This window comes from Mustela nivalis (assembly GCF_964662115.1).
Source record: "Mustela nivalis genome assembly, chromosome: 4".
In the NCBI taxonomy this organism is placed as follows: Eukaryota; Metazoa; Chordata; class Mammalia; order Carnivora; family Mustelidae; genus Mustela; species Mustela nivalis.
This window is the reverse complement of record NC_139023.1, coordinates 120748292-120773948: the sequence shown is the minus strand read 5'-3', so window position 1 is coordinate 120773948 and position 25657 is coordinate 120748292. Positions and strand designations below refer to the sequence as shown.

Sequence of the window (25657 nt, the reverse complement as noted above, 5' to 3'; positions counted from 1 at the left end):
ACGCATGTGAGCAGGGAAAGGGTAGAGGGAGAGAGAGAGACTCTCAAGCAGATTCCCTGCTGCTCACAGAGCCTGATGCAGGGCTTGATCCCACCACTCCAGATCACAACCTGAGCTAAAATCAAGAGTCGGGTGTTCAATTGACTGAGCCACCCACGTGCCCCTACATCACATTCTCGAAGGAGACCTCCCTTCCCCAATACCCACAGACTTTTAAACAACTTTCTTTCAAGGGGTGACCTTCAGTGCTGAAAAAGCTAAAAGCAGCAGCAGTGACTGGCGGTGAGGAGCAGTGGGGTCTGAAAGCCTCTGGAACTACCTGAATTTTTGAACTATGTACTTGTACAGCTTGGATAAAAATATAAAAATTAAATATTCCCACCAAGACTGTTACACATGTAATCAACTTCACAAAATACCTTAAAAATTAACTCTAGACTCTCTTGGGCGTATAACTACAAAATCTCTTACAGAAAACCTGCCAAACAACAAAGCAAACTGAGATGATTCCATCAAGTATACAAAATATACTTGGGCAATTACATTCTTTGGTGCAATAAACCATCATTTCAAAAAAAAAAAAAAAAAAAAAAAAGGAAATAGCAAATGGTAATTTATAACGCATCCCTCTTCCAAAACTCAACCATTATAGGAACATTTTACAGAATGCTCAGTCTTCCTTTTATCTGTTAGAACTAAATGGAATTCACTCCGACCAGGTCTCAGATAAAGTTATGTGGCTCACAGTAAATTGAAAGGAAGTAAAGAAAACATCAAGCTTCTAAACACTCATTCTAACATTTCTTCCTCTCTGTGATTTACTCTAACCTTCAAATTCCTGCAGTGTTAACCAGTCCTGGAAAGCATGGCCTCAGCAACGTGGACTTACCCTGTTAAACACTGGCAGCATCATGTACAGCTTCTCCTCTTGTTCCTTCTGAGTCATGTGCCGGGGAGGATGGCACAACTCCGTGAAGAGACGGCGGAGGTGCATCAGTCCTAAGGCGTTGTCCTGGGGGCTGCACTCCTCCTGCCTTGGTCGCCCCATGATCCTCTTCACCATGTTCATCTTGGCTGGTTGTTGATAAACACTTCTGATTCTGTGGGAAGAAGTTCATATGCAGATAGTCAAAATGTCAGCATCCTGACCAAGTCAAGAGCTTAGAAAAAGGCAGGAAAACATCTTTTTCTACTTCTTCAAACAGAAAAGGTAGAGAGGCAAAACTAATTTTGATTAAGCCTCCCTAAGTGACAAATTAGGAATCATGGCACCCAATATTCCTACTGGCTTTGGCATAATTTGTATAAAATGTAAAACATTAAGTGTAAAACATTAATTGGACAAGTATCAAATGTTCCTAATTAAGTTAGTCATATGAAGTTCAACAAATAAAGGGACCAAAGATCTCACTATTAATACATTTCTTAATAGCTGAGCTTAGGTAAAAAGAATGAAGAATAGAAAGTTCAACCTCATCTCAAAACAACAACAAAAAACAAAACAAAACAAAAATCTTACCTTCTAAACATAAAGTTTTCGCTCTTTAATTATTTAATTTTTATTCTAGATGAACGATTACAGTTTAGGTACCTGTTTGAAGCGTTTACTTTGTTACAGTTTGAAAACATGCAAATTAAAATGAATACATCCCAGTATATTTTACAAATCACAAGAAGACAGTAAAAACTTTCATTTACCAGAAGACCACTTTTTCAAACTGCAGTTTGAAACCCTTTGGCAGGTCATGTTAACTCATTTAGTGGATCATGATGACCATTAAAAAAAAAGAAGTGAAATACAAGATACTGGAATACATATAGTTAGGGTGATTATTATTTCATGAGACTTATTTTAGGTAATTCATACATACTACATCACAATGTAAAATGTATCCCTGGCTAGAGCTGCAGTTCAGAAATAAACAAACCAACCACTGGGTTAGAATATGTACAAGAATCAATAACACAAAGCATTCAGAAAGCATCAGCAGCCCTTTTCAACCACCACTAACTGTGCCAGCAATTAGCTAATTTCAAACACAAAAAGAGGATATTTTACAAAGGAACCAGGAAGGCTGGGAGGACATTATGAATATACAGAATTTGGATAAAAGGCAATTTGCTTTTTAATCTGTAGAAAAGCAGGAATAACCTGAAGATTACTTTTTAATTTCTCTGCATAACCACATAAGCCAGTAATGCCATTTCTTAAGAAATGAAAAGATTACTCCAAGGCTAGAGCTTTACTTAGTAAGCATCTGTCTACTGATTTTTAAAACTCTAAGAAGAACTGGCCTCTTAAATATGCTTGCCCTTGAGAATTTTGAGTGAATTCCATATTTGGCCCTGGGGTTCCGCTTATGCGCTCTAGCAGACTGCAACAGGAGGCCAGGAGATGACTCAACTCAAGTGAGGAGTAGAAAGACACTGCCTAGAACCCTGCCAGGGGCTCCTCTGGGCTGAGGGACCGCTGTCTAGACGGTCCAATCCTGGGGAAGAGTACACAGAAAGAGGCAAAGGCCAAAAGAGACTCTAAACCACAAAATGTAGTCCAGGTCAAAGCTGTTTAACATATTTCATCCTGAGAAAATATTTAAGTCCTCCAACTATAAGGATTTCAACAAATACATTCAAATCACCTGTGTGCTATTTATAGTCCTAGAGAGCCCTAGAACAAAAATAAAACTTGAAGTAAATTACAAAACTTTTGATAATTAGCTGACATTTTAGATTATGCTTATCTGTTCTTTCTCCTTAGCCCATGGCTAGAGTTCCTAATTTAGACAGTCCTGGAGAAGATTTAGGAGAGTCACGTTCCTCTAACACTTCGAAAAAATTTTTAAGATATCCCAGCTTTCCAGAGGTCTGTGTCATTTTTTTAAATAGTCAACTATCACTCCATATTAGAGTTACAAAGCCCTCTCAGACTTCCTCTTCATTCTACCTTAAGCAAGTGGGTAAGAGAAGATTAAAGACCTTTAAATAAGGCCTCAAGACAACAGCAACTCGCTCAAAATCTCACAGTGATAAAGAACTGGATGAGAATCCAAACCTCCTACCTCATAGTCAAGTGTCCTTCCCATTTACTTATATATTCACATGCCTTTTTTTTTTTTTTTTTTTAAGATTTTATTTAGGGGCACCTGGGCGGCTCAATTCTCTTTCTCTCTGTCAAATAAATAAATAAATAAATAAAATCTTTAAAAGAAATAATATATTTTATTTACTTATTTGACAGAGAGAAAAGAATACAAGCAAGGAAGCAGCAGGCAGAGGGAGAGGGAGAAGCAGGCTCCCTGCAGAGCAAGAGAGCCAGATTTGGGGCTCGATTCCAGGACCCTGAGATCATGATCTGAGATGAAGGCAGATGCTTAACTGTCTTAGCCACCCAGGTGCCCCTTTAAGATTTTATTTTTAAGTCATCCCTACACCAACGTGGGGATCAAGGGCTGCATACTCTACTGAGCCAGCCAGGCGCCCCTTATATGCCTATTTTAAATTACAAAGTTCTTGGAAACCGTAATTCAAGAATATTTTTATTTAGCACCAAATAGCAGTTAGAATGGGAAATAAATCTTTTTGATTTTTCTTAAGATTCAAACTAATCAACTTTCATAAAAAAAAAGAAACCACATGATCATATAACAACAAACATTAACTAGATGTAATGAAACTATTGTACCATCGTTATTAATATTTGTCTGATACAAAAGGGTATATATCAAACAGTAAAGTGAATTTACTGGTATTTCTCACTTACTCAGATAATCTCTCTCAGTGATGGAAAAAATTCAGATTCCTCCCTTTCTCCTTACTTATTTAGCAAGAAACACTTAAGCATATCAGATTGCTGGATCATTCCTTTGTCTCCACTCCAATATTTATATTTAAAGTAGTATTCAGACCAAGAACTATTGTGTTTTAAATACTCTTCAGCAGTGAAAGACTAAAAAGAATAAGCACTTTTCAGGCAAACTTGTACAAACATCCACACAACAGAGGTAACTTCAGGTGAACCCTCTTTAATCTTGGGTTTCTCTCAATTTGTAAAATCTTTCCTCACGGCCTTTCAGTAATGCATACATAAAAGTAGTTCATTTCTATTAAGTGTCAAGCACATTAGCTACTTTCAGTAATTCTTTCTTTCTTCCTTTGAGCCTAATCATGAAACATTTAATCCTTTTCATTTACATTTTTAGCTATTTAAGCAAGCAAAACAGCTTAAGCCTTTATAGTATTATGCTTTAGACGTGCACAATGATAAAAGATGAGCAAAATGTTTATTTCTTCATTAGATGTTGAATAAGACTTATAAAGCAATATAGAAGAGATATGCATAATAATAATAATAATGACAAACCACAGAATAATTATTTTGGGGACAGTGTTATTGGAGGTTTTCAAAATATTTGTAATGATTATTCTCCGTAAGAACTAGTTTTCTTATACAAACCCTATTTTGTTTCACAAGAGAAAAGTGTTTGTACTGCCATAGTGCCAATAGGGGGTTATTTAAATAGCAATGAGATAATTACTGCAATGAGCCCAAGACAGTATTTCTTATTCTAATCTCTTGTGCTAATGTTTGAAAACCCCAGATACTTTAACCTTCTCTGCCCAAAATTCTTTAAAAAGTCTGCCATTATTTAAATTACAGAAGGGTATAAAACAAGTAAATAGCCTAAATTTTAAAAATATATTTGTCAAGTAACTAGCTGCCTTTGAGTAGCTCAGCGAAAAGCTTAAAACAGCTTTCCTTAAAAAAAAAAAAAAAAAAATCATTTAATTCCACAAGAGAAAAATAAATAGCTCACATGGCTAAGGGAAATCTTACTTCTTCAAAGAACTACAAGTAATTTCTCAGATTTTTTATTTTGTTCTTAAACCTTCTGAGGAAAAATTCTATCTTTTTTTCCTCACTGCGAAGAGCAAAAGCAAAACTTCTCACTTTCGAGGAGTGAAGAGCAAATCTTGGAGAGGCTCCCAACAAACTGGGTTTATCACCCAGTAATCTAACATATATATACTTTGAAACAGACCTAGGGCACCTTGGTTGCTTAGTCAGTTAAGCGTCTGCCTTCTACTCAGGTCATGATCTCAGGGTCCTGGAATCCAGTTCAGAATCGGACTCCCTGATCAGCTGGGAGTCTGCTTCTCCATCTATCCCTCCCCCGTGCTTGTGCTCTCTCTCTCTCTCAAATAAATAAAATCTTAAAAAAAAAGAAAGGAAGGAAGAAAGGGAGGGAGGGAGGGAGGGAGAAGAATTTAATTCTTCCGCCTGTTAAAGTCTTAAGTTTTCTTGCCTTACTAGAACTCAGTCATTATCAGATTTTAGCCTCATCTATATTAAAGATCAACCACCTCATTTATATGGCAAAATACAATTACTTAAGACCTATTCCCAATACGCCCTCATCCTTCCCATCCCATGTGTACACTCATCATGCACACATATACTGAACTAGACAACCTCTCAAAGCATCTTTTTGGTGTGCTTAATTTTCTCTCTTCATAGACAAAAGCATATTCCAAAGTCAAAAGCAACTCACTTACATTTAAGAACATTTCTCACTTAATATGATTTCTAAGTACAAGTAGCCACCGTTGACATCTCCCTGACACCTTTCTCAAACCCCTTCTTCTAGCAGCTTCAACTGCTGTTTTGGGAGCTCCAAAAGCAAATTTAATAGTTAAATTTTGGCAGTTAGTTTACTTGATAAGATTAATATACTATAATTAAATTACATTATGGAATAAATAAACTTCTGTAGGCTGACTTGAAATCCCCAGCATTCTCTGACAGTATAATTTTATGCTAATTGTTCCAAATTCTGTATAAGATCTGCAAAAGAATATTTGTAGCGCAATGCTTTCATAGTTGATGATTACCTACTATGGACACATTTTTGCATTCCACACACTTCGACTAACTTCTAGTACGAGTCATTCAGCTCAGTGATCATTTATCAGTATCCTCAGTGGATGGCACAGTGCAGGGGAGACTGACCTCAGAAGTGAGATGCATTATTGGCAAGCTGAAAACTTTCAGGGCCATACCCTCCACTTACCCCCAACAGAATCTTCTCTATTTCTGAAATTTCAATTGTGAAATCTTACTCTGAGATCCTAATTTTCAATCCATCTACTTTTCTCACTCCCTTAATCTGCGGTCTTAACTAAAAATGATCAGGTCAGAAAACTGTATATACATAAAAAAGGAGGAATGTCAGAGAAGAATAAATAAACGTAAAATAAAATTGTATTTTTTTATTCAAGTATAATTAACATCCAGTGTTATACTGGTTTTAAATATAAAATACAGTGATTCAACAATTCTATACATTGCTCACTACTCATCAGGATTAGTGTAATTTTGATCCCCATCACCTATTTAGCCCATCTCCCATTCACTTCCCTCTGGTAAGCATCAGTTTGTTCTCTAGAGTTAAGAGTCTGGGAGGCACGTGGGTGGCTCAGTGGGTTAAAGCCTCTGCCTTCGGCTCAGGTCATGATCTCAGGGTCCTGGGATCAGTCCTGCCTCAGGCTCATCAGGCTCTTTGCTCGGCGGGGAGCCTGCTTCCCTTCCTCTCTCTCTGCCTGCCTCTCTGCCTACTTGTGATCTCTGTCTGTCAAATAAATAAAATCTTAAAAAAAAAAAAAGAGTCTGAGGATTTTTTTCTTTTTCTCTTTTTGTTTCTTAAATGCCACACATAAATGAAATCATATGGTATTTGTCTTTCCCTGACTTACTCACTTAGCATTATATTCTCTAGCTCCATCCATGTTGTTGCAAATGGCAAGATTTCATTTGTTTTTCTGGCTGAGTAATATTCCACTGTGTGTGCACCTCCCCCCACCCACCCCCCACACAATAGGTCTTCTTTATCCATTCATCTATAGACAGACACCTGGGCTCCTTCCACATCTTGGCTACTGTAAATAATGTTGCTATAAACATAGAGGTGCATATATCTTTTTCAAATAGTGTTTTGTTTTCTTTGAGTAAATACCCAATAGTGAAATTACTGTATCATATGATATTTCTATCTCTAAGTTTTGTGAGGACTCTCGTGCTGTTTTCCATAATGGCTGCATGAGCTTGCACTCCCACTAAGAGTGTATGAAGATTCCCTTTTCTCCACATCCCTGCCAATACCTGTCAGAATGGCTAAAACCAAAAATACAAGAAATAAAAAGTGTTGGTGAGGATACAGAGAAATATCAGAGATAAGGAGGGGTATTACATACTGACAAAAGGGTCCACTCTCCAAGAAGAAATAATCCTTAATGTGTATGAGCCGGACAACCTACATGAAGCAAAAATGGATAAAACCAAAGGAAAAAAGGGACAAATCCACTGTTAAGAGTTGAGACCTCCTATAATAAAGGACAGATCAAGTGTGCAGTAAATCAATACAGACAGTTTACCGAACAGTACAATCAATCAATGGGCTCTACAGTTGATATTTATAGAACACTCCATCCAATAAGAGAATATATATTCTTCTCAAACTTACATAGCATATACTTCAAGACAGATCACACTCCGGGCCATAAATATACATTAACAAATTTAAAAGCAGAGAAATCACACATAGTATGCCCTAAGATCACAATGGAATTAAACAAGAAATCAGCAACAATGATAGCTAGAAAGCCCTGAATACCTAAAATAATATGCCTTTAACTAACACATATAAGAATCTCAAGAAAATGTACAAACATTTTGAACAAAATGAAAATACAACTTATCAAAATGTATGAAATACAGTGAAAGCTATTATAAGAGGGAAATTTGTAGCACTAAATGTATATATTACAAAAGAAAAAAGATCTAAAACCTTTCTAACTTTTCTCCACCCATCGTTGTCTGGCACAGGTCTCCCTGCTGTGCTTTCATTTCACATGTCTGTGCCTCAGTACACCCTGCACCCTTTGGGCGGGGGGGTTCTTCCCCCTCCAGCTAACCTGCATTTACCTAATTACTAATCATTCTTTAAATCTCAGGTCAACTGTCCCTCCTCTAGAAAGCATTCCCCAATCTCCCAGTTTGACAGAGATGCTCCCTTCTTTGTCCCCACACAATCCTGTGCATATCTTTATCATAGTATTTCTCACAATGTTATGTAACTTTTATTTGTTTTTCCCAACACTGGACAAATTATACAAGATTATGGACGGCAAACATCATGTTGTATTCAACTATCTCTTCCAACAGTTACCACCTGGCAAAGAAGAAACAGGCAACAAATGATTGATAAATGAGTAAAAAGTGATCAATTAAAGTTTATAAGATGAATGAACTAGAGGCAGCTCAAGCCAAAGGTAAGTTAAGGTGATTTAAAATAGGCCCAAAATAGGGGAAAATTTTTCTCAAATTCTGTTTATTTTAAACTAAGAAGGCTTAGAAGACAACTTTGTTCTTTATGGTTTGTCTGAATTCAATTTTATTTACTTGAAAAAGTAAACCATGACCATATGATCATTTTTGGTGAGAGATGCTGGGTAACCCAAAACGTATTTTTTTTAAAGTAGTCAGGGGAAACTGATGCAAATTCAAAAAGGAAGAACTATGAATGTGAAGGCAAAGGCAGAAGGGATCAAAATCACCACTAACAGACTTGGTTGGTAAGCAGATGATGACAGAACAAAAGGCAGTGAGCCAGACTCTTCCACAGGGAATTGAGGCATCAACAACAATCCTGAAGACAAGGAACATCCAAGGGAGGAAGTTTACCACCGGCAACACCAAATCACTCCCGCATGGGCCGGAGTGATGGAAAGGAAATGACAAACGCCAAAGATGGTGCAGAACGGTATCAGTAAAGTCACGCAAATGAAAAAAATAATGATATCAATGAAAACAAGAATAGCTTCTTCACAGACTGATTATACAGTGTTAAGGTTTTCATTGTGAATTCCTTCACCTTTATTTTTCTCAAAGTATCAGAATTCATACATTCAGATAAATTTTGCTCTGCCCACCACATAATGATGCTAACATCATTCAAAATACTTTCTCAAATTCCTCTTCAAAGTTGCTTTCAGAGTATTTTATAAGCTGTATCTAAAAATCAGTGTCCTCATATATCATGTTTTCCCAAAAATGGAGTTATCCAGCTTATTTGCCTTAGTTTCTAAACTTCCTCCAAATAACGTTTGCCTATTACTCAATATCAGATCCTTTCAAAAGATTGAAAAATCACCACTAATTATCCAAAGACTGCACTTCAGACTGTGCAGCTGATTATAGAGAAAATATCCTATTAGTTTCAGAGCAAAGGCAAGTGTCTGTCTACTATATGCAAGACACTGTGAGAGTACCAACCCCCTCTCCCCCACGGAATGGCTATATTTGTTTTTCTAAAATTCCTAACAGATCAGTACAACTTCCCTTCAAACTGACATGACTGCCTGCAGTGGAATAGAGTCAAAACCCTTTGCAAGACAGAAAATGTTTCTCAAAATCTGTTATGCATCCAATTCTGCAGTTTTGTCTTCTGCAATATCCGTCCCCTCATTCTATGCTCACAGAACACCACCTAACCGCTGTTCCCTGAACGTGCCATGGCTTTTCAAATCCTTCATGCTTCCCCCCATGGTCTTTCCACTGTTTGAAATGGCCCCCTCAGCCTTTTTTGTTTTTAACTGCCTGGGAACCTCTCATGGATAGTTCATGATCTTAATCTTAAAACAATTTAAACATACCTCCATGGTGGTAACAAGATCACAGATTCAATTAAGTATTTATCAAGACGTTCCCCACCTCACCCGAGTCTCTTCTGTTCCAGCAACCTAGTTCAGTAGCTTATATTCGCCATGTCCTTGCCACTAAAACAATTAAGACAGCAATTTGAAAAGCAAGACTTTAAAAATATAAGAAAATGTTGGAAAGTATCTTTATAACCTCAAGGTAAGGAAGAATGTCTTCATAAAAAAATTACACACAGAAAATGAACCTTATCAAAATCAACAACTTCTGTACATGAAAAAATCAACAGAAAGTAAATACAAGCCACAAATTGGGAATGAAACATCTGCAATACCTATAAATGAACAAAAAAGCAATCTAAAAGATATAAAGAATGACTACAAATCACTGAGAAAAGTAAACCACCCAATTAAAAAAAAATGGGCAAAAAATAAAAAAAGGCAAAAGAAAATAAGCATTTCACAGAACAAGAAAAACAAATGACCACAAATACAAGAAAGGCTGCACAACCTGGTCAGTAATAAAGGAAATAAAAATGTATAATGTTCTGACAGCTTTTTGTGCTCTGTGGTATGAATGTATGTTCATTTCTCTTTGTGTTTATGCCACTGACTATCATCTACCCACCCCAAGTCCACAGGACGCATTCTCAACACCTAGAGAAACACGCTCTAGGAATCCACATAAAGCTCTGCCAGGGTTGAGCCTGCAGTCAACAGCCAATAACCTAGTCTGATCATACTTAAGGCTATTTCTCAAAACTATCACAAGTATAGTAAAAACATCTTAGTATTTAGGGTGATTATTTCCGGGGAACAGGCAGTTCCACCACCATTTCTATACACTGAACCTATTGTGAGGTTAGTGACCTACATATTTTTCTTAAAAAATAGAACTACCAGGGCACCTGGGTGGCTCAGTGGGTGAAGCCTCTGCCTTTGGTTCAGGTCATGATCTCAGGTTCCTGGGATCAAGCCCCACACTGGACTTTCTGCTCAGCAGGGAGCCTGCTTCCCTTCCTCTCTCTCTCCCTGCCTCTCTGCCTACTTGTGATCTCTGTCAAATAAATAAATAAAACCTTTAAAAAAAAATAGAACTACCTTATAGATTTTAAAAATAAAGCTATCTGGGGCGCCTGGGTGGCTCAGTGGGTTAAGCCACTGCCTTCGGCTCAGGTCATGATCTCGGGGTCCTGGGATCAAGTCCCGCATGGGGCTCTCTGCTCAGCAGGGGGCCTGCTTCCCTTCATCTCTCTCTGCCTGCCTCTCTGCCTGCTTGTGATATCTCTCTCTGTCAAATAAATAAATAAAATCTTTAAAAAAAAAAATAAAGCTATCTTATAGATTTTTTAAATATATATATATATATATATATATATATATATATTTATATTCAACTTTTTAGTGTTTGTCACATACATCACATACCAAACATGAATAATAAACGTATTATGGATGGCTACGTGGATAGTTAGGTAGATAGAGTGAGGCAAGATATCTTCCTGCTGACACTAACTTTTCCATAAGCTCCTCTATCCAAATTATTTCAAATACTCTTTATTAATTTAAGAGATGTATATGAATGAAAACATGAAATTTACAAAATCTGTAAAGAAACACACTTTAAAATATAAAAGGTGGTACCGATATGAATCTTTTGGACAAAAAATTACTTACTGCCAGATAAAACCTTTCGCTAGCCATAATATTATTGCTTCCCTTCTAATTTTTTCTTGTGTTATTCTACAAATGAAATATAAAAAAGTACTTACATTCTCATGACTAAGGGGTACATTCTCACTAAAGAGGTCAAAGAAAGGGAGTTGAGGAGTGAAGGGGTAGAAGGAGAGGAGACAAGAATAAGAAAACTATATTTCTCCATCCTTCCAATACCAACATGTAAGAATGATTGCCACAAATAGCCATGTCCTAATTACATCATTTCACTGTTGATCACATGTGGCCCATTTTTAAAAATGCCTTTGGGGAAGAATAAGAGGAGAAATGCTATTCTTAACAATTAGCTATTTAATACATTTTGTAAATCCATCCAAAATATTGACAATAATATTTTAAATATATTGCCTTTTATTCTAAGGAAATAAGTTACTAAAGTGAGTAGTTTTGCAGAGTAGAATTCATTTTACCATATTTTTCTTATAATAATTTCATCCGGGATGCCTGGGTGGCTCAGTGGGTTAAAGCCTCTGCTTTCGGCTCAGGTCAGGGTCCCAGGGTCCTGGGATCGAGCCCTGCATTGGGCTCTCTGCTCAGTGGGGAGCCTGCTTTTTCCTCTCTCTCTGCCTGCCTCTCTGCCTGCTTGTGATCTCTGCCTGTCAAATAAATAAATAAAATAATTTTAAAAAATAATAATAATTTCATCCCCCTCACAGTAGGAATGCCATGTAGTAAAACATATAAAATATTCCTTAAACAAATTGGCACTGACTGACGATGGATTGTGGCGAGATCACTGTTCTTAGGTTTGTTTTTTTTTTTTTTTTTAACATTCCATAGTAAAGCCTAACTTCCATTGTTTTGGGGAAACAATCTTTAAAAAGCACTGACTACTCTTTCAGGACCAGAGGATCAAGCACACCCAGCATTATTCTCATTCTGCTCATCTCCTTACCCTTTTATCCAGTTAACCTCTCAAATGGAGCTGGGGAACAAGAGTACAGGCTATACAGTGGAAGTCTCCTAGCTCTGATACCTGCTAGTAGACTTAGCATTTGGAGGTTAAAATTATATATATTAAGTATTTTATTTCAAATGTCTAGGCTTTTTCCTTAAAAAGAAATATAAACTGTAATAAATAAAATTTTCTATAAATGAAAGGGGTAAATAAAGTTTTATTTTGTTACCTAACTTCTTCCTACAACGTATGTGTAAGTTTCTAAAAATCGCAATTTGTATTGCACAGCACGTTCTAGGTAAAGAAGTGCAGCATATGAAGACTGAGGATTCAAGAAAATGTAGATTACCTTTCAACTTTAGTTTTTTTTCTGAAATTATATAAAAGAAAGTTATTCTACAGTCATTCCAAGACATTTTAGTTGATTTTGCTAAAAAGCAGAACTTAGCACTTCAAACAAATGGGGAAAAGAAGAGACCCATAAAGCTATTAAAAATAATATATATATTTAAAGAAACGGACTTGGATTCTAATACAATTATATTTAAAGAAATTAAATTTCAGAATTAAAATTCAGAATTCAGAATTTCCAATACAAATGTTTCATGGATCATGGTTACTAGTTGAAGTGTTAAACATAATATACATGTCTTTTAGAAAGAGGTAACAATGGAAATTGTTAAAACTTAATGAAACTTGAATGTTAAATTACATAATTTAAATTTTGAAAATAATCCCTTGCCAAATCATGGTAAATAAAACCAGTAGCTGACTGACAGAAGAATAAACAAACCAAAATGCAGGTAAGAGTGGTCAGAAGTAGACCCATGCAAGTATTAGAAACCTAACATATGATACAAGTCACAGGAAAGGATGTGATTCTTAATATAAGTGGTACTGACAATTGACTTCTACCTAAAGCCATATACAAAAGTGACCTCAAGGAGGATTAAAGACCCAACAATGAGTATAAAGAGAAGAAAATGAGGATATCTTCATGAACAGGTAAGAATTTCTTAAGCATATAATAAAAATTTACATAACATATGCAAAGATAAAATGAATGGGATCGTATCAAAAATTAAATATTCTGGGGCCCCTGGGTGGCTCAGCTGATTAAGCATCCCAACTCTTGATTTTGGCTCAGGTCCTGATTTCAGGGTTGGGAGATGGAGCTCTGTACTGGGCCCCATGTTAGGCATGGATGTACTTAAGTTTCAAGTTTCTCTCCCTCTCCCTCTGCTCCTCCTCTTTACCCTCACTCTTAAAAAAGGTTGTTTTTTTTTTCTTTAATATTTTGGCTCAGCAAAAAACATGGTGAACCAAGCAAAAAGTGAGGTAACACAACAGGAAAAGATATTTGAAATGTGTACATTCATACAGATTATAATTTAGAATTTACAATAAATAAATAACTCCCTCAAATCACCAAGAAAAATACAACAATCCCAAGGGGGTGGGCGAGGCAGAGAACAAGCACTCTAAAAAGCCAAACAAATGAAGAGATGTTTTAATTTACTGCAAAGAAATGCAGACTAAAATAAGGAAATGCCACTTTATACCTCTTAGATTAGCAACAAGCAGCAAGTTAGGAAATGCCCTGTGTTCTTGGACACCTGGACAAGACCCAAAACTGTCCGTAGAGGATCTAAACAAAGGGCAATGTGCGGGGAGTTTTTTCATTTTCTTAAAATTCAGGTATAACTGACATACTGTTACATTAGTTTCAGGTGCAACAATTCCATATATTAATCAGTGACCACCACAAGAAGTGTATTTGCTCTTGATCCCTTTAAACTATTTCACCCATCTCTCCCTGCCCCAACTCCCCTCTGGGTGAACTACTGTTTGTTCTCTACATTTAAGAGTCTGCTTTTTATTTTTGTTTGTTTGTTTTTAGGATTTTACTTATTAATTTGACAGAGAGAAATCACAAGTAGACCCAGAGAGGCAGGCAGAGAGAGAGATAAGGAAGCAGGCTCCCTGCTGAGCAGAGAGCCTGATGCAGGACTCGATCCCAGGACCCTGAGATCATGACCTGAGCCGGAGGCAGCGGCTTAACCCACTGAGCCACCCAGGCACCCTGCTTTTTGTCTTTTTAATTTATTTGTTTTGTTTCTTAAATTTCACATATGGCTAAAACATACGGTGTCTGTCTGTCTCTGATTTATTTCACTTAGCATAATACCCTCAAGGTCCATCCATCTTGTTGAAAACGGCAAGATTTCATTCGTTTTATGGTTGAGTGGTATTCCAGTGTGTGTGTCTACACATACACACACACCCCACACCTCCCTTATCCACTCATCTATCAGTGAGTGGATAGTTGCAGCGCTTCTGTATCTTGACTGTTGTAAATAATGTTGCAGGAAACGCAGGGCTGCATATATTTTCAAATCAGTATTTGTGTTTTCCTTGGGTAAACACCCAATAGCGAAATTACTGGATCATCTGGTATTTCAATTTTTAAGTTTCTTGAGGACTGTCCATACTGTTTTCCACAGCGGTTGCACTAGCTTGCATTCCCACTGTGTATGAAGATTCCATTTTCTCCACATCTTCACCAACATCTCTTATTTCCTGTGTTGTTAATTTTAGCCATTCTGACAGATGTGAGATGGTATTTCCATTGTAGTTTTGATTGGCATTTCTCTGGTAATTAGTGATAGCATGTTTTCATGCATCTCTTGTCCATCTGTATGTCTTCTTTGGAAAAATGTCTATTCTTGTCCTCTGCCTGTTTTTAACCATATCTGGTTTTTGGTGTTGAGTTGTGTAAGTTTATATATTTTGAATATTGCTCCCTTATTGGATATATCATTTGCAAATATCTTCTCCCATTTAGTAGGTTGTCTTTTTGTTTCATTCATGGTTTCCTTTGCTGTGCAGAAGCTTTTCATTTTGGTGCAGTCCCAGGAGTTTAACTTTAGAAGGGACACATCCAGAAAAATGCTTCTACAGCCATGTTGAAGGAATTATTGCCTATTTCCTTCTAGGAGTTTTATGGTTTCAGGTCTTACATTTATGTCTTTAATCCATTTTTGTGCATGGTGTTAGAAACTGTTCCAGATTCAGTCTTTTGCATGTAGCTGTCCAATTTTCCCAATACCATTTGTTGAAGAGACTATCTTTTCCTCAGTGTATATTCTTGCCTCCGTTGTCATAGATTAATTGGCCATATAGTTGGGGCTTTATCTGGATTGTCTATTCTTTTCTATTAATGTGTCTATTTCTGTAACAGTACTATACTGTTTTTGCTATACTACAGCTTTGCAGCATATCTTAAAATTTGGGATTGTAATGCCTCTCAATTTGCTCTTTTTCAAGATTGTTTGGCTACTTAGGGTCTTTTGTGATTCCACACGATTACCTGTTCTAATACTCTGAAAAATGCTGTTGTTATTTTGATAGGGATTACATTAAATCTCTAATATTGCTTTGGGTAGTATGGATATTTTAACAATATTGATTTCTCCCATTTCATGAGCATGGAGTATCTTTCCATTCGTTTGTGTCTGCTTCAATTCTTTTCATCAGTTTATAGTTTTAGAGTATGGGCCTTTCACCTCTGGTTATGTTTATTCCTAAGTACTTAATTATTTTTGTTGCAAATGTAAATGAGACAGTCTTCATAATTTTTCTTTCTGCTATTTCATTTAGTGTATGGAAATTTAACAGATTTCTGTATATTAATTTTGCATCCAGTGACCTTACTGAACTCATTCTGTCAGTTCTAGCAGTTTTTATGGTGGAGTCTTTAGGGTTTTCTATAATATTAAATCATGTCATCTGTAAATAGTGAAAGTTATATTTCTTCCTTACCAATTTGGATGCATTTCTTTTTCTTATCTGATTGCTATGGCTAGGGCTTTGCAGTATTATGTTGAATAAAAGTAGTAAGAGTAGACACCCTTGTCTTGTTCCTGACCTTACACCTTACAGGATAAGCTCTCAGTTCTTCACCATTGAGTATGATGGTGGTCTTGGGTTTTTTGTATATGGCATTCATTATGTTGAAGTATGTTCTCTCAAAACCGACTTTGTTGAGAGGCTACTTTTTTTTTTTTTTAAACCATGAATGGATGTTGTACTTTGTCAAACGCTTTTTTTCTGCATCTACTGAGATGATCATATGTTTTTTTTTATCTTTCCTCTTATTAATGTGATGTATCATCTTGGTCGACTGGTGACTATTGAACTACCCTTGCATTCTGGGAATAAATTCCACTTGATCCTGCTGAATGATTTTTCAAAAGTATTGCTTGATCTGGTTTGCTAAATTTCATTGAGGATTTTTGCATCTATTTTCATCAGAATTATTGGCCTATAGTTCTTTTTGTAGAGTCATGCTGCCATCATAGAATGAATTTGGAAACTTTTCTTCTTCTATTTTTTTGAATAGTTTGAAAAGAATAGGTATCAACCCTTTTAAATATTTGGTAGAATTCCCCAGCCATCTGGTCTTGGACTACTATTTGTTGCGAATTTTTTGATTACTGATTCAATTTCATTACTGGTAATTGATCTGTTCAAATTTCTTATTTCTTTCTGATTCAGTCTGCAGAGATTGTATGTTTCTAAGAATTTATCCATTTCATCTAGGTTGTCTAATTTGTTGGCATATGATTTGCCTTATCTTCTCTTATAATTCTTTGTATTTCTGTGGTGTTGGTTTTGTTATTTCTCCTCTCTAAGGGGCAGTTTTACATTACTCAATCTTGCATTTTGCTTCTCAGTTTGTACTCCAAAGAAATTCGAATGGGTAATAACTTACAAAAAGATGTTTACTATACTGCTGTTTGTGGAGACTAGAGGGCTGGAGGCTATTTACAGGTTCATCACTGCTCATCACCAAGAGGAGTAAGTTAAACAGGACTGGTACACAACCATATAAATTCATTTAAAAGTATATGTTCCACAGAGGTGCATCTTAAAAATATAATGATGAATGAAAGGAACTAAAAATAGTATCAAGTATATAATACAATACCATTTTTTAAATTAAAAACACATGCACATAAAACAAATATTTTACAAGAACACATACTAACTAAAGAGAATACTAAATGCCTCAAAATTATTGTGCCTGTCCCCATTAAATTACAGGTCTTTAAAGGAAATAAATGCTTTGTAATACTTCTGAATTTAGTTAAATAAAAACCAACAAACTGCCATTTTATGTAAGAATTGTGTATTTACCCTATGATAACTAAAATAAAATACTTAAAAACCATTTCATTTCTTAAATGAGTTTCAACTGAACCACATTTAAATCACATACTAGTTGCTATTTTTTTCTAAAGTGATTCTTAGTTCTCAATTTAACCTTTTTAATCCTTTTAATCCTCTGACATTTAAAAAATCCTTTAAATGAGACTTTTTCCACTCCGCAAGTAACAAGAAAAAAACTTGTATGTGTAGGAATATCTGGCTAAACATTTTTCTAAAACCATGTGTGATTGTTAGAATGGCACAAAGTCTGGAGAGACTTCTCCACCCTCTTGGGGATGAAGGAATAACTTTCAGCTGGAGATGATAATCTGGCATTATCATAACCCTTAAGTAAGTAGGACCTGGTTCAGAGAAAGAAGGGCCACACTTCCAGAAATATTTCCAGTATAGAGAGAAAAAAAGAAATAAAACTGGTTTCTTTATTACATTAAAATAAATTGTGCAGAGTTTGGGGGGTTTTTGTTTTGGTTGTTTTTTTTTTTTTTTTTAGATTTATTTATTTGACAGAGAGAGCACAAGTAGAGCAGCAGGCAGAGAGAGAGGGGGAAGCAGGCTCCCTGCTGAGCAGGGAAACAATGCGGGGCTTGATCCTAGGACCCTGGAATCATGATCTGAGCTGAAGGCAACTGCTAAACCAACTTAGCCACCCAGGTGTCCCAATTATGCAGTTTTTTTTTTTTTAATAAAGATTTTATTTATTTATGAGAAAGAGAGAGAGCAGGGAGAGGAGCAGGAGAGGGACAAGAAGACCATACTGTGTGTGGAGCCTAACTCGGGGCTCCATCTCAGGACTCTCATATTGTGACCTGAGATAACTGACTGAGCCCACCCAGGTGCCCCAAACTGTGCAACTTATAATGATAAATCTGAGTTTTTTTCTGATCCTCAGACAAGTCTACCCATGATCTTCATTAATAAAAAAAAAAAAAAATCACATTGGGAATACCAAGATGATTCTGTAGTATTCAATAACCTAGATTTGGCTTTAATTAAAAAAATCAGCTTCTATTAGTATCTTGTGGTCATTACAACTTTGTCATAATCTCCCTCCCATTTTTTCCTATGGCTATATATTAAGAAACTATGGCTCAGAATGATGACTTTTGCACTACAATATTCTGAATTAAGAGTAAATTATAAAATGTCAGTCATTTTGTTAGGAAGATCTTTGGGACGCAGTGGTGAATGTCAATAACAATTAGCCCATGCTCATTTACCACATGCTCTGATATGTCAACTCTTTTAAAAATGACATGATACCTGATCTCATGGAGGTTAGTCTGGGTCTCATACCGGCGAAGCATGCTATAGCAGGGAAACACACAGCACTAGGGAAAAGTATAGCAGGGAACCTGATCGAGCTCTGGGGTGACAGGGCTATGGGGAAGAAAAGTATCAGAGAAAATAAGTACATTTTTAAAAGATTTTCAATAAGAGAGGGGCACCCGGATGGCTCAGTTTGTAAGTGGCTGAGTCTGGCTCAGATCATGATCTCAGGGTCCTGGGATCAGGACCCACGGCCTTGGGCTCCCTGCTCAGCAGGGAGTCTGCTTCTCTCCTTCTGTTTCTGCCCCTCCTTCCCCACGCCCTGAACTCTCTGTCTCTCTCTCAAATAACTAAATAAAACCTCTTTTAAAATTTTTTTTCTCAACAATAGGGGGAAAAAAACAGAATTCACTGGCCTCTCCACGGGCTATTTTAACCAATCAGGTTTGTGCAGCTTTGTTCTCTCAATGTTAATTCTTCACACGCAAACTTCTACACACTGGTTTGTAATCAGTTTTTCCAAGTGGAAAACACCAGCCATTCTGCCCTTGAATCATTTTAGGAGTCTAAAGGGACAGCATCAGCAATTAGTAGCCAGTGCTGGAGTTAATCCCTAAGGAACTCTTGTTTCCTGCCTCTGCATCGGTTTTTGTCTAGGAAGTACAGACTTGAAAACCACAGCCAACTACAATGAAATGTATTCATTTATTTCCTACCACAGAATGGTATAAAGCTTACTTCACAGACGAAGAAGCTGAAGTTCAGAAAGGTTACAGCGACTTGCCAAAAAGATCCAATAAGTAGAATTAGCTGAAATCTGAATTCAAGACAATTTATTCCAAGTCCATTGCTCTTCCTATTAAATGGAAGCTGTCTCTTTGTCGTTGTGAAATAATTTTATTTATGAATGCAACTGTGACTTTATTTTCTAGCGATTCCTAGCAATGATAGTACTATTTGTTCTTCCCCAAAACATTTGGACAAAATTATCCCAAGTATTTTTGTCCCCAAGAAGTTAAAAACACACACACACACAAAGCCCATGTTTACTCTGTGTATCTTCTACCATGGATGGGTGTAACCACACTAGCAATGAGAAACATGATTCATGAGTAATATCTTGGCTGAGAATCCTTAGTATTTCTAGATGCATCTGACACATAAAGGAAATGCCATATACACCTAACTATATTTTCTTTTCCTTTAAGTTTCCTGTTCTCTTTAATTGAAGTCTTCCCCAGGCCTCACACCATGCATTCAACAACATAACCCCAAATATGGAATAATATTCAGAATATTAAGGAAATAATTTCCTGGCAGGATTCATCAAAGAAAAATACAAATTAAAAGAGTATTAATAATTACATATATTATATTATGTAATTTAACATGCTCTGAACAATTTTTCTCATTAAAGAGAAAAAATGAGGTAATAATCCTAAAAAAAATTTCTTCCAACATCAATAGAAACTATTCATCTTATTCTCTGGGGAATAAAGTATTTTTTTAAAATAAGATGAACACTTTGATTTAAAAGATAAACCTAGGGGGGCGCCTGGGTGGCTCAGTGGGTTAAGCCTCTGCCTTCGGCCTAGGTCATGATCCCAGGGTCCTGGGATCGAGCCCCGCATCGGGCTCTCTCCTTGGCAGGGAGCCTGCTTCTCCCTCTCGATCTCTCTCTGCCTGCCTCTCTGCCTACTTGTGACCTCTCTGTCTCTGTCAAATAAACAAATAAAATCTTTAAAAAAAAAGATAAACCCAGGAGCCCCTGGGTGGTTCAGTCAGTTAAGTGTCTGCCTTTGGCTTAGGTTATGATCTCAGGCTCTGGGATGGAGCCCCCCACACCCTCAGGCTACCTGCTCCACAGGAAGCCTGCTTCTCCCTCTCCCACTCCCCAGCTTGTGTTCCCTGTCTCACTCTCTCTCTGTGTCAAATAAAAACTCTTAAAAAAAAAAAAAAGGACAAACTCAATTCCACATAGGAGTGAGATCAGATGGTATTTGTCTTTCTCTGACTGAATTATTAGATCATACACCTGAAACTAGTATTACACTGTATGTTAACTAGCAGGAATTTACATAAAAACTTAAAAAGTAAAAATTAAAAAAGAGAAATTCAAAGTTTCATAAAATATTTTCCCTGAATATTCACTATAAATGTAAACTATTTCTGCCCTGCCTTGTCTAGTGTTTTTACCTTGTTTGCAGGCTAAGCTAAGTGGTGTGGTGGAGCCAGTTCATACCAGCTTATCAGAGCTGATGGCTTAATTTTCAGAAATGTAGAAAGCTAGTTGTCAGGCCATTAATAGCCTGAAACCAGCCATGATGAGAGTATTTACACTGAAGAAATCAACAAATGCTAAGAATCAGGGTTTCTTGGGGTTTTTCCCTAGAGAGCCAGTTGTTAAACATATACCAGCACACCTCTGTGCCTGGGCCTCACTAGCACTTCAGAAGCTTATTAGTTTATGCACTTCATTATGTCTCTTCTTTTTCTCCTCAAGTCTGATTATGTGCTTTCAATTATTTTGTTCCAACTCCTAGCCTTAAAAATACTTTGAATTTAACCTTAAAAAATTAAGATATTATGACTAAGGATCTAAATTAAAAATATTCTTTCACCAAAACATTCTCATAGGAAATGTTTTCTGTCACTTTAAGGGCCAAGTCTCTACTTTTTGTGAGGTTGCTGATATGAATATTGTGATTGAAGTTTATACATGTGCTCTCACAAAATATAAATGTATACAGCATCAATACTAAAACTTTTATTGTCTTCTAAGGAAACAGATTTTACAGTGTTGAATATTCAGAGACCCTCTGCATTAAGTATGAATCAATATTATGGGGGGAAAAAGAGGATAAAAATCTCTTGGTCTGCTTTTACTGAAGAAACAGAGCTAAGAGGCTATAACTTCTATAAAGGCAATGAGAACGGATTTAGAGCATTTAAATGTCCTCAGTATGTGATGTAAAATTTCTGGCAGATTCATAAAAATGGTACATCACAGATGGACAAGGAATAGGCTGGCAAGAGTCAAGGATGGTAGTAAAAGGGTTCTGGAGTCAGGAAAACACAGGTTTTAAACTCTGTCCCTCCCACTAACTGTGTGACCTCAGGAAAGTGAGTCAAACTACTGTAAGCCACATACTATTGGTACTGATTTTACAGTGCTGTTAAGAAAAGAATGTCAGGGGGAGGCCTGGGTGGCTCAGTGGGTTAAGCTGCTGCCTTCAGCTCAAATCATGATCTCAGGGTCCTAGGATTGAGCCCTGCATCAGGTTACCTGCTCAGCAGGGAGCCTGCTCCTCCCCCTGCTTGTTCTCTCTCTCAAATAAATAAAATCTTTAAAAAAATAAATAAAACAAAGGTATGTCAGAATACATGTGATGTTACTATCACCTAAATAATCAATGTCTAGTTATTACATAATTAGAATGAGTTGCAACTAAACCAAGTCAATAACTCTGAATTTAAAAAAAAAAAAACTATTTTAATGAACAAAGATAGAGAATACCTGTTTCAAAGTCTTACAACTAATGGGGCACCTGGCTGACTTGTAGGGGGAGTGTGCAACTCTTAATCTTGGGGCTGTGAGTTGAAGCCTTATGTTGGGTGTAGAGATTACTTAAGAAAAAATAAACAAAAATCTTATAAAAACAAAACAAAACAAAAACCAAACAAGTCTTACAACCAGTGGATGAGAAATATGGTGGGAGTTAAGGCTCACCCTGTTTCTATAATGTACCTTCCTGTATTACAGAGGCTATAAAGCAAATGGCAGGGTTTTCAGACTTCCATGTGAATAGGTGCTTGCTGCAATTGAGGTTCAGCCAATCAAACTTACTTGCCCGAATTCTGAAAGGCAGAAGTGAAGCAGAGACCACACTCTGCTGACATTTACATTTTTAGCTGCAGTGTTAGCAGAGATCTCAGCATCCAGTAGGGAAGCAGGGGATGACACATCCCATTTGGCTGGCCCCTCCCACTGGCTGTAAAGCAAGCAGCAGTAGAGGTCGCTTCCTCAAATGGCACTGACAGTGAGTCTTCAGAGCAAAGCTGGCAAACTTCTGTCTGCTAAGAGCCAGGTAATCAATACTTTACCATGTCATTTCTGTTATAACTATCTAACACCGCCACTGTGGTGTGAAGGTAACCGTAAATGATAGGTAAATAAGTAAGTATCATTGTGTTCTAATAAAACTTCATGTATGAACACTGAAATTTGAATTTCATATATTTAGAGGCCACAAAAAATTCCTTGTCCCCCTCCCCGCCGCCCCAACCATTTAAAAATGCAAAAACCAGGGTGCCTGGGTGGCTCAGTCTTTAAGTGGCTGCCTTTGGCTCTGGTCAAGATCCCAGGGTCCTGGGATGGAGCCCCAGATCCCATACAGCTCCAGGTTCAGCATAGGGTTTCCTGCTCAGCGGGGAGCCTGCTTCTTTCTCTCCCTCTGCTGCTTCCCACTTGGTGTGCACTCTCTCTCTCTCTCTAATAAATAAGTAAAATCTTTTTTTTAAAAATGCAAAAACCATTATGAACAGAGGGACATACATAAACAGTTTAGGTTGCCTACTGGTGACAGTCTGCTAATCCTGCCAACAGTATTCGGATCTACAGGGAAAGAAGCAGATCCCCCAACAGCCCAACTCTAGTATAGCAGTGGGAAAGGTTTGTAAAAGGTCAAGACCCATGAGCCTAAAAGCTGTTTGTTCAGCCCTTCCTTCTCTCTGTAAGCCATTAAAAAGCTGCAATAAGTATCTTCCTACTGTAACTGCCTAGAATGGATTCTGATCTTCTCAACTAAATCCTGACTGATTTATAGTACAACTACATACACATTAATTAAATATCCAGTGTTTCAATCATTTCATAAATGCCATTTTTATAATTATTTTACATGAATCAGGGTAAAAATAAAGACAAATTACTGCTATTTGCTGATAATGTCTCTTAAGCCTCTCAAGAGGGAACTCCCAGCTTTCATAGGGTATAAGAATTAATTCTATGTTGCCTACTAGAACACCTCTGTTTTCATTTATTTGCTTAATAATCTATGCAACAAGTATTTATTAAGCAACAACTATGTGCCAGGCACTGTTCTAGGTGCAGGAACACAGAAGGGAAATAGAAAACCCTACTAACTACATGTCCTTTTAGAGCTTAGATGCTGGTAGGGAAGAGGAAAAACAAAATCAACATATAGGCCTGGTGGTGAGATGGCTGTGAAGGAAAATAAAGTAAGCTTTGGAAACAGAGTGCTTCTAGGGTTGCTGTCTGAGTCTGCATGGTCAAGGAATACTTTTCTAAAGAGTGAGCACAAGACTAGAAACCTGAATCAGGGAAGGATCCATAAGCATTTCAAGGGGAAGAATTTTCCAGGCTGAGGGACAAGCTAAATCAAAGGCTCAAGGTAAGAACGTGCTTAGCATGACTGAAGAACTGTAATGAAGCCAGCATGGCTGAGGCACAGAGAAGAGGAAAACTGTCAAATTGTCTGCACTGTGATTCAGGATTTACTTCTCATCCGCTGCTTTCCATCAAGTGATGCCAAGATGACAGCTCAGTAAACTACCTCCTCACTCTGCTGCTTCTTCCCCCCTGTTTCCTACATAAAAAGTCTGTGTCTTTTCCTGCAGCCTTTCCTCCTTGCGTGCCACTCTGTAGTCCACAGGCCACCTACTCTAGGAGAGCTCTGTGCTGTATTTAAGATTTTTCACAGTTCTTCAATTTATTCTAAAGTTCACAGTGTCTGGCAGATCTTGCACTCTGGAGCTTGGGATTGTGGTTTCCTCATTTCACTAAAGTTTAAAGATTTCCTCTCTATTCTTTACTCTTAGTTTGTTCAGTTAGTATGAGGAAGAAGAGAACACAAATGCTTTTACCCGGTTATCTCTAAATGGAAATCCTTTATTTTAGACATATATTAACATAGGTATGTCTATAGATGAGTAAACTTAAGTTTCTCAACTTCTACATTTTCTTTTCTTTTTTTTTCAATTCCTACATTTCCAATTTCAATCAACAGACTTTCCTATTTGAAAATCTAGATCACTCAGGTCTATAGACTATAGATTATAGATCACTAAGATCTATAAGCAGATAATTCTTGTTTAAAAAATTAGGACAAAATCAATTTAAATGCATATGGAAGTATTTAAAGTAAACATAAAACTGGAAACTACAGTGAATCTCTACTATGACACTTATATTAAAGCTACAAAATAATAAAAGGCAAATAGGTATCAATATCCAAATGAATACCCAGTACAAAGAGAAAAAAAGGTCAAAACAACAGAATATATGTTAAGTAAATATAGCATTATTACTTTGAAGAACATGAGCTGTTCTCTGATTATAGTTAATAAGAGCTTACTTTGGTTTTGATTTAAATAATATTCAAAATGTCCTGCACTTACCAGATAAATGATTTGGATAAAAAGTATTCTTTCGAATCATCTACAGACACTTTAAAAAATGTCAGTTCTTGTGAAATACGTCAAGCAGAGAGAGTCAATTATCATACGGTTTCACTTACTTGTGGAGCATAAGGAATAACATGGAGAACATGGGGATATGGAGAGGAGAAGTGAGTTGGGGGAAATCAGAGGGGGAAATAAACCATGAGAGACTGTGGACTCTGAGAAACAAACTGAGGGTTTTGGAGGGGAGGGGGATGAGGGGTTGGTGAGCCTCCTAGTGGGTATTGTGGAGGGCATGTATTGCATGGAGCACTGGGTATGGTGCATAAACAATGAATCTTGGAACACTGGAAAAATAAAATTAAATTTAAAAAAGTCAGTTCTTTTGGG

General features: G+C 36.8%; 1 protein-coding gene across 9 annotated transcripts in view; it reads right to left on the bottom strand.

Moving 5' to 3' along the window:
• Positions 1-25657, bottom strand: part of WDFY3 (WD repeat and FYVE domain containing 3) — a 274260-nt gene that overhangs the window by 178815 nt on the left and 69788 nt on the right. For all 9 annotated transcript variants that reach the window (XM_082726684.1, XM_082726677.1, XM_082726676.1 and 6 more), the window contains one exon: positions 890-1100. In XM_082726684.1, the coding sequence (XP_082582810.1) occupies positions 890-1069 (180 nt within the window). In that variant the 5' untranslated portion in view covers positions 1070-1100. The remainder of the gene's footprint in view (positions 1-889; positions 1101-25657) is intronic.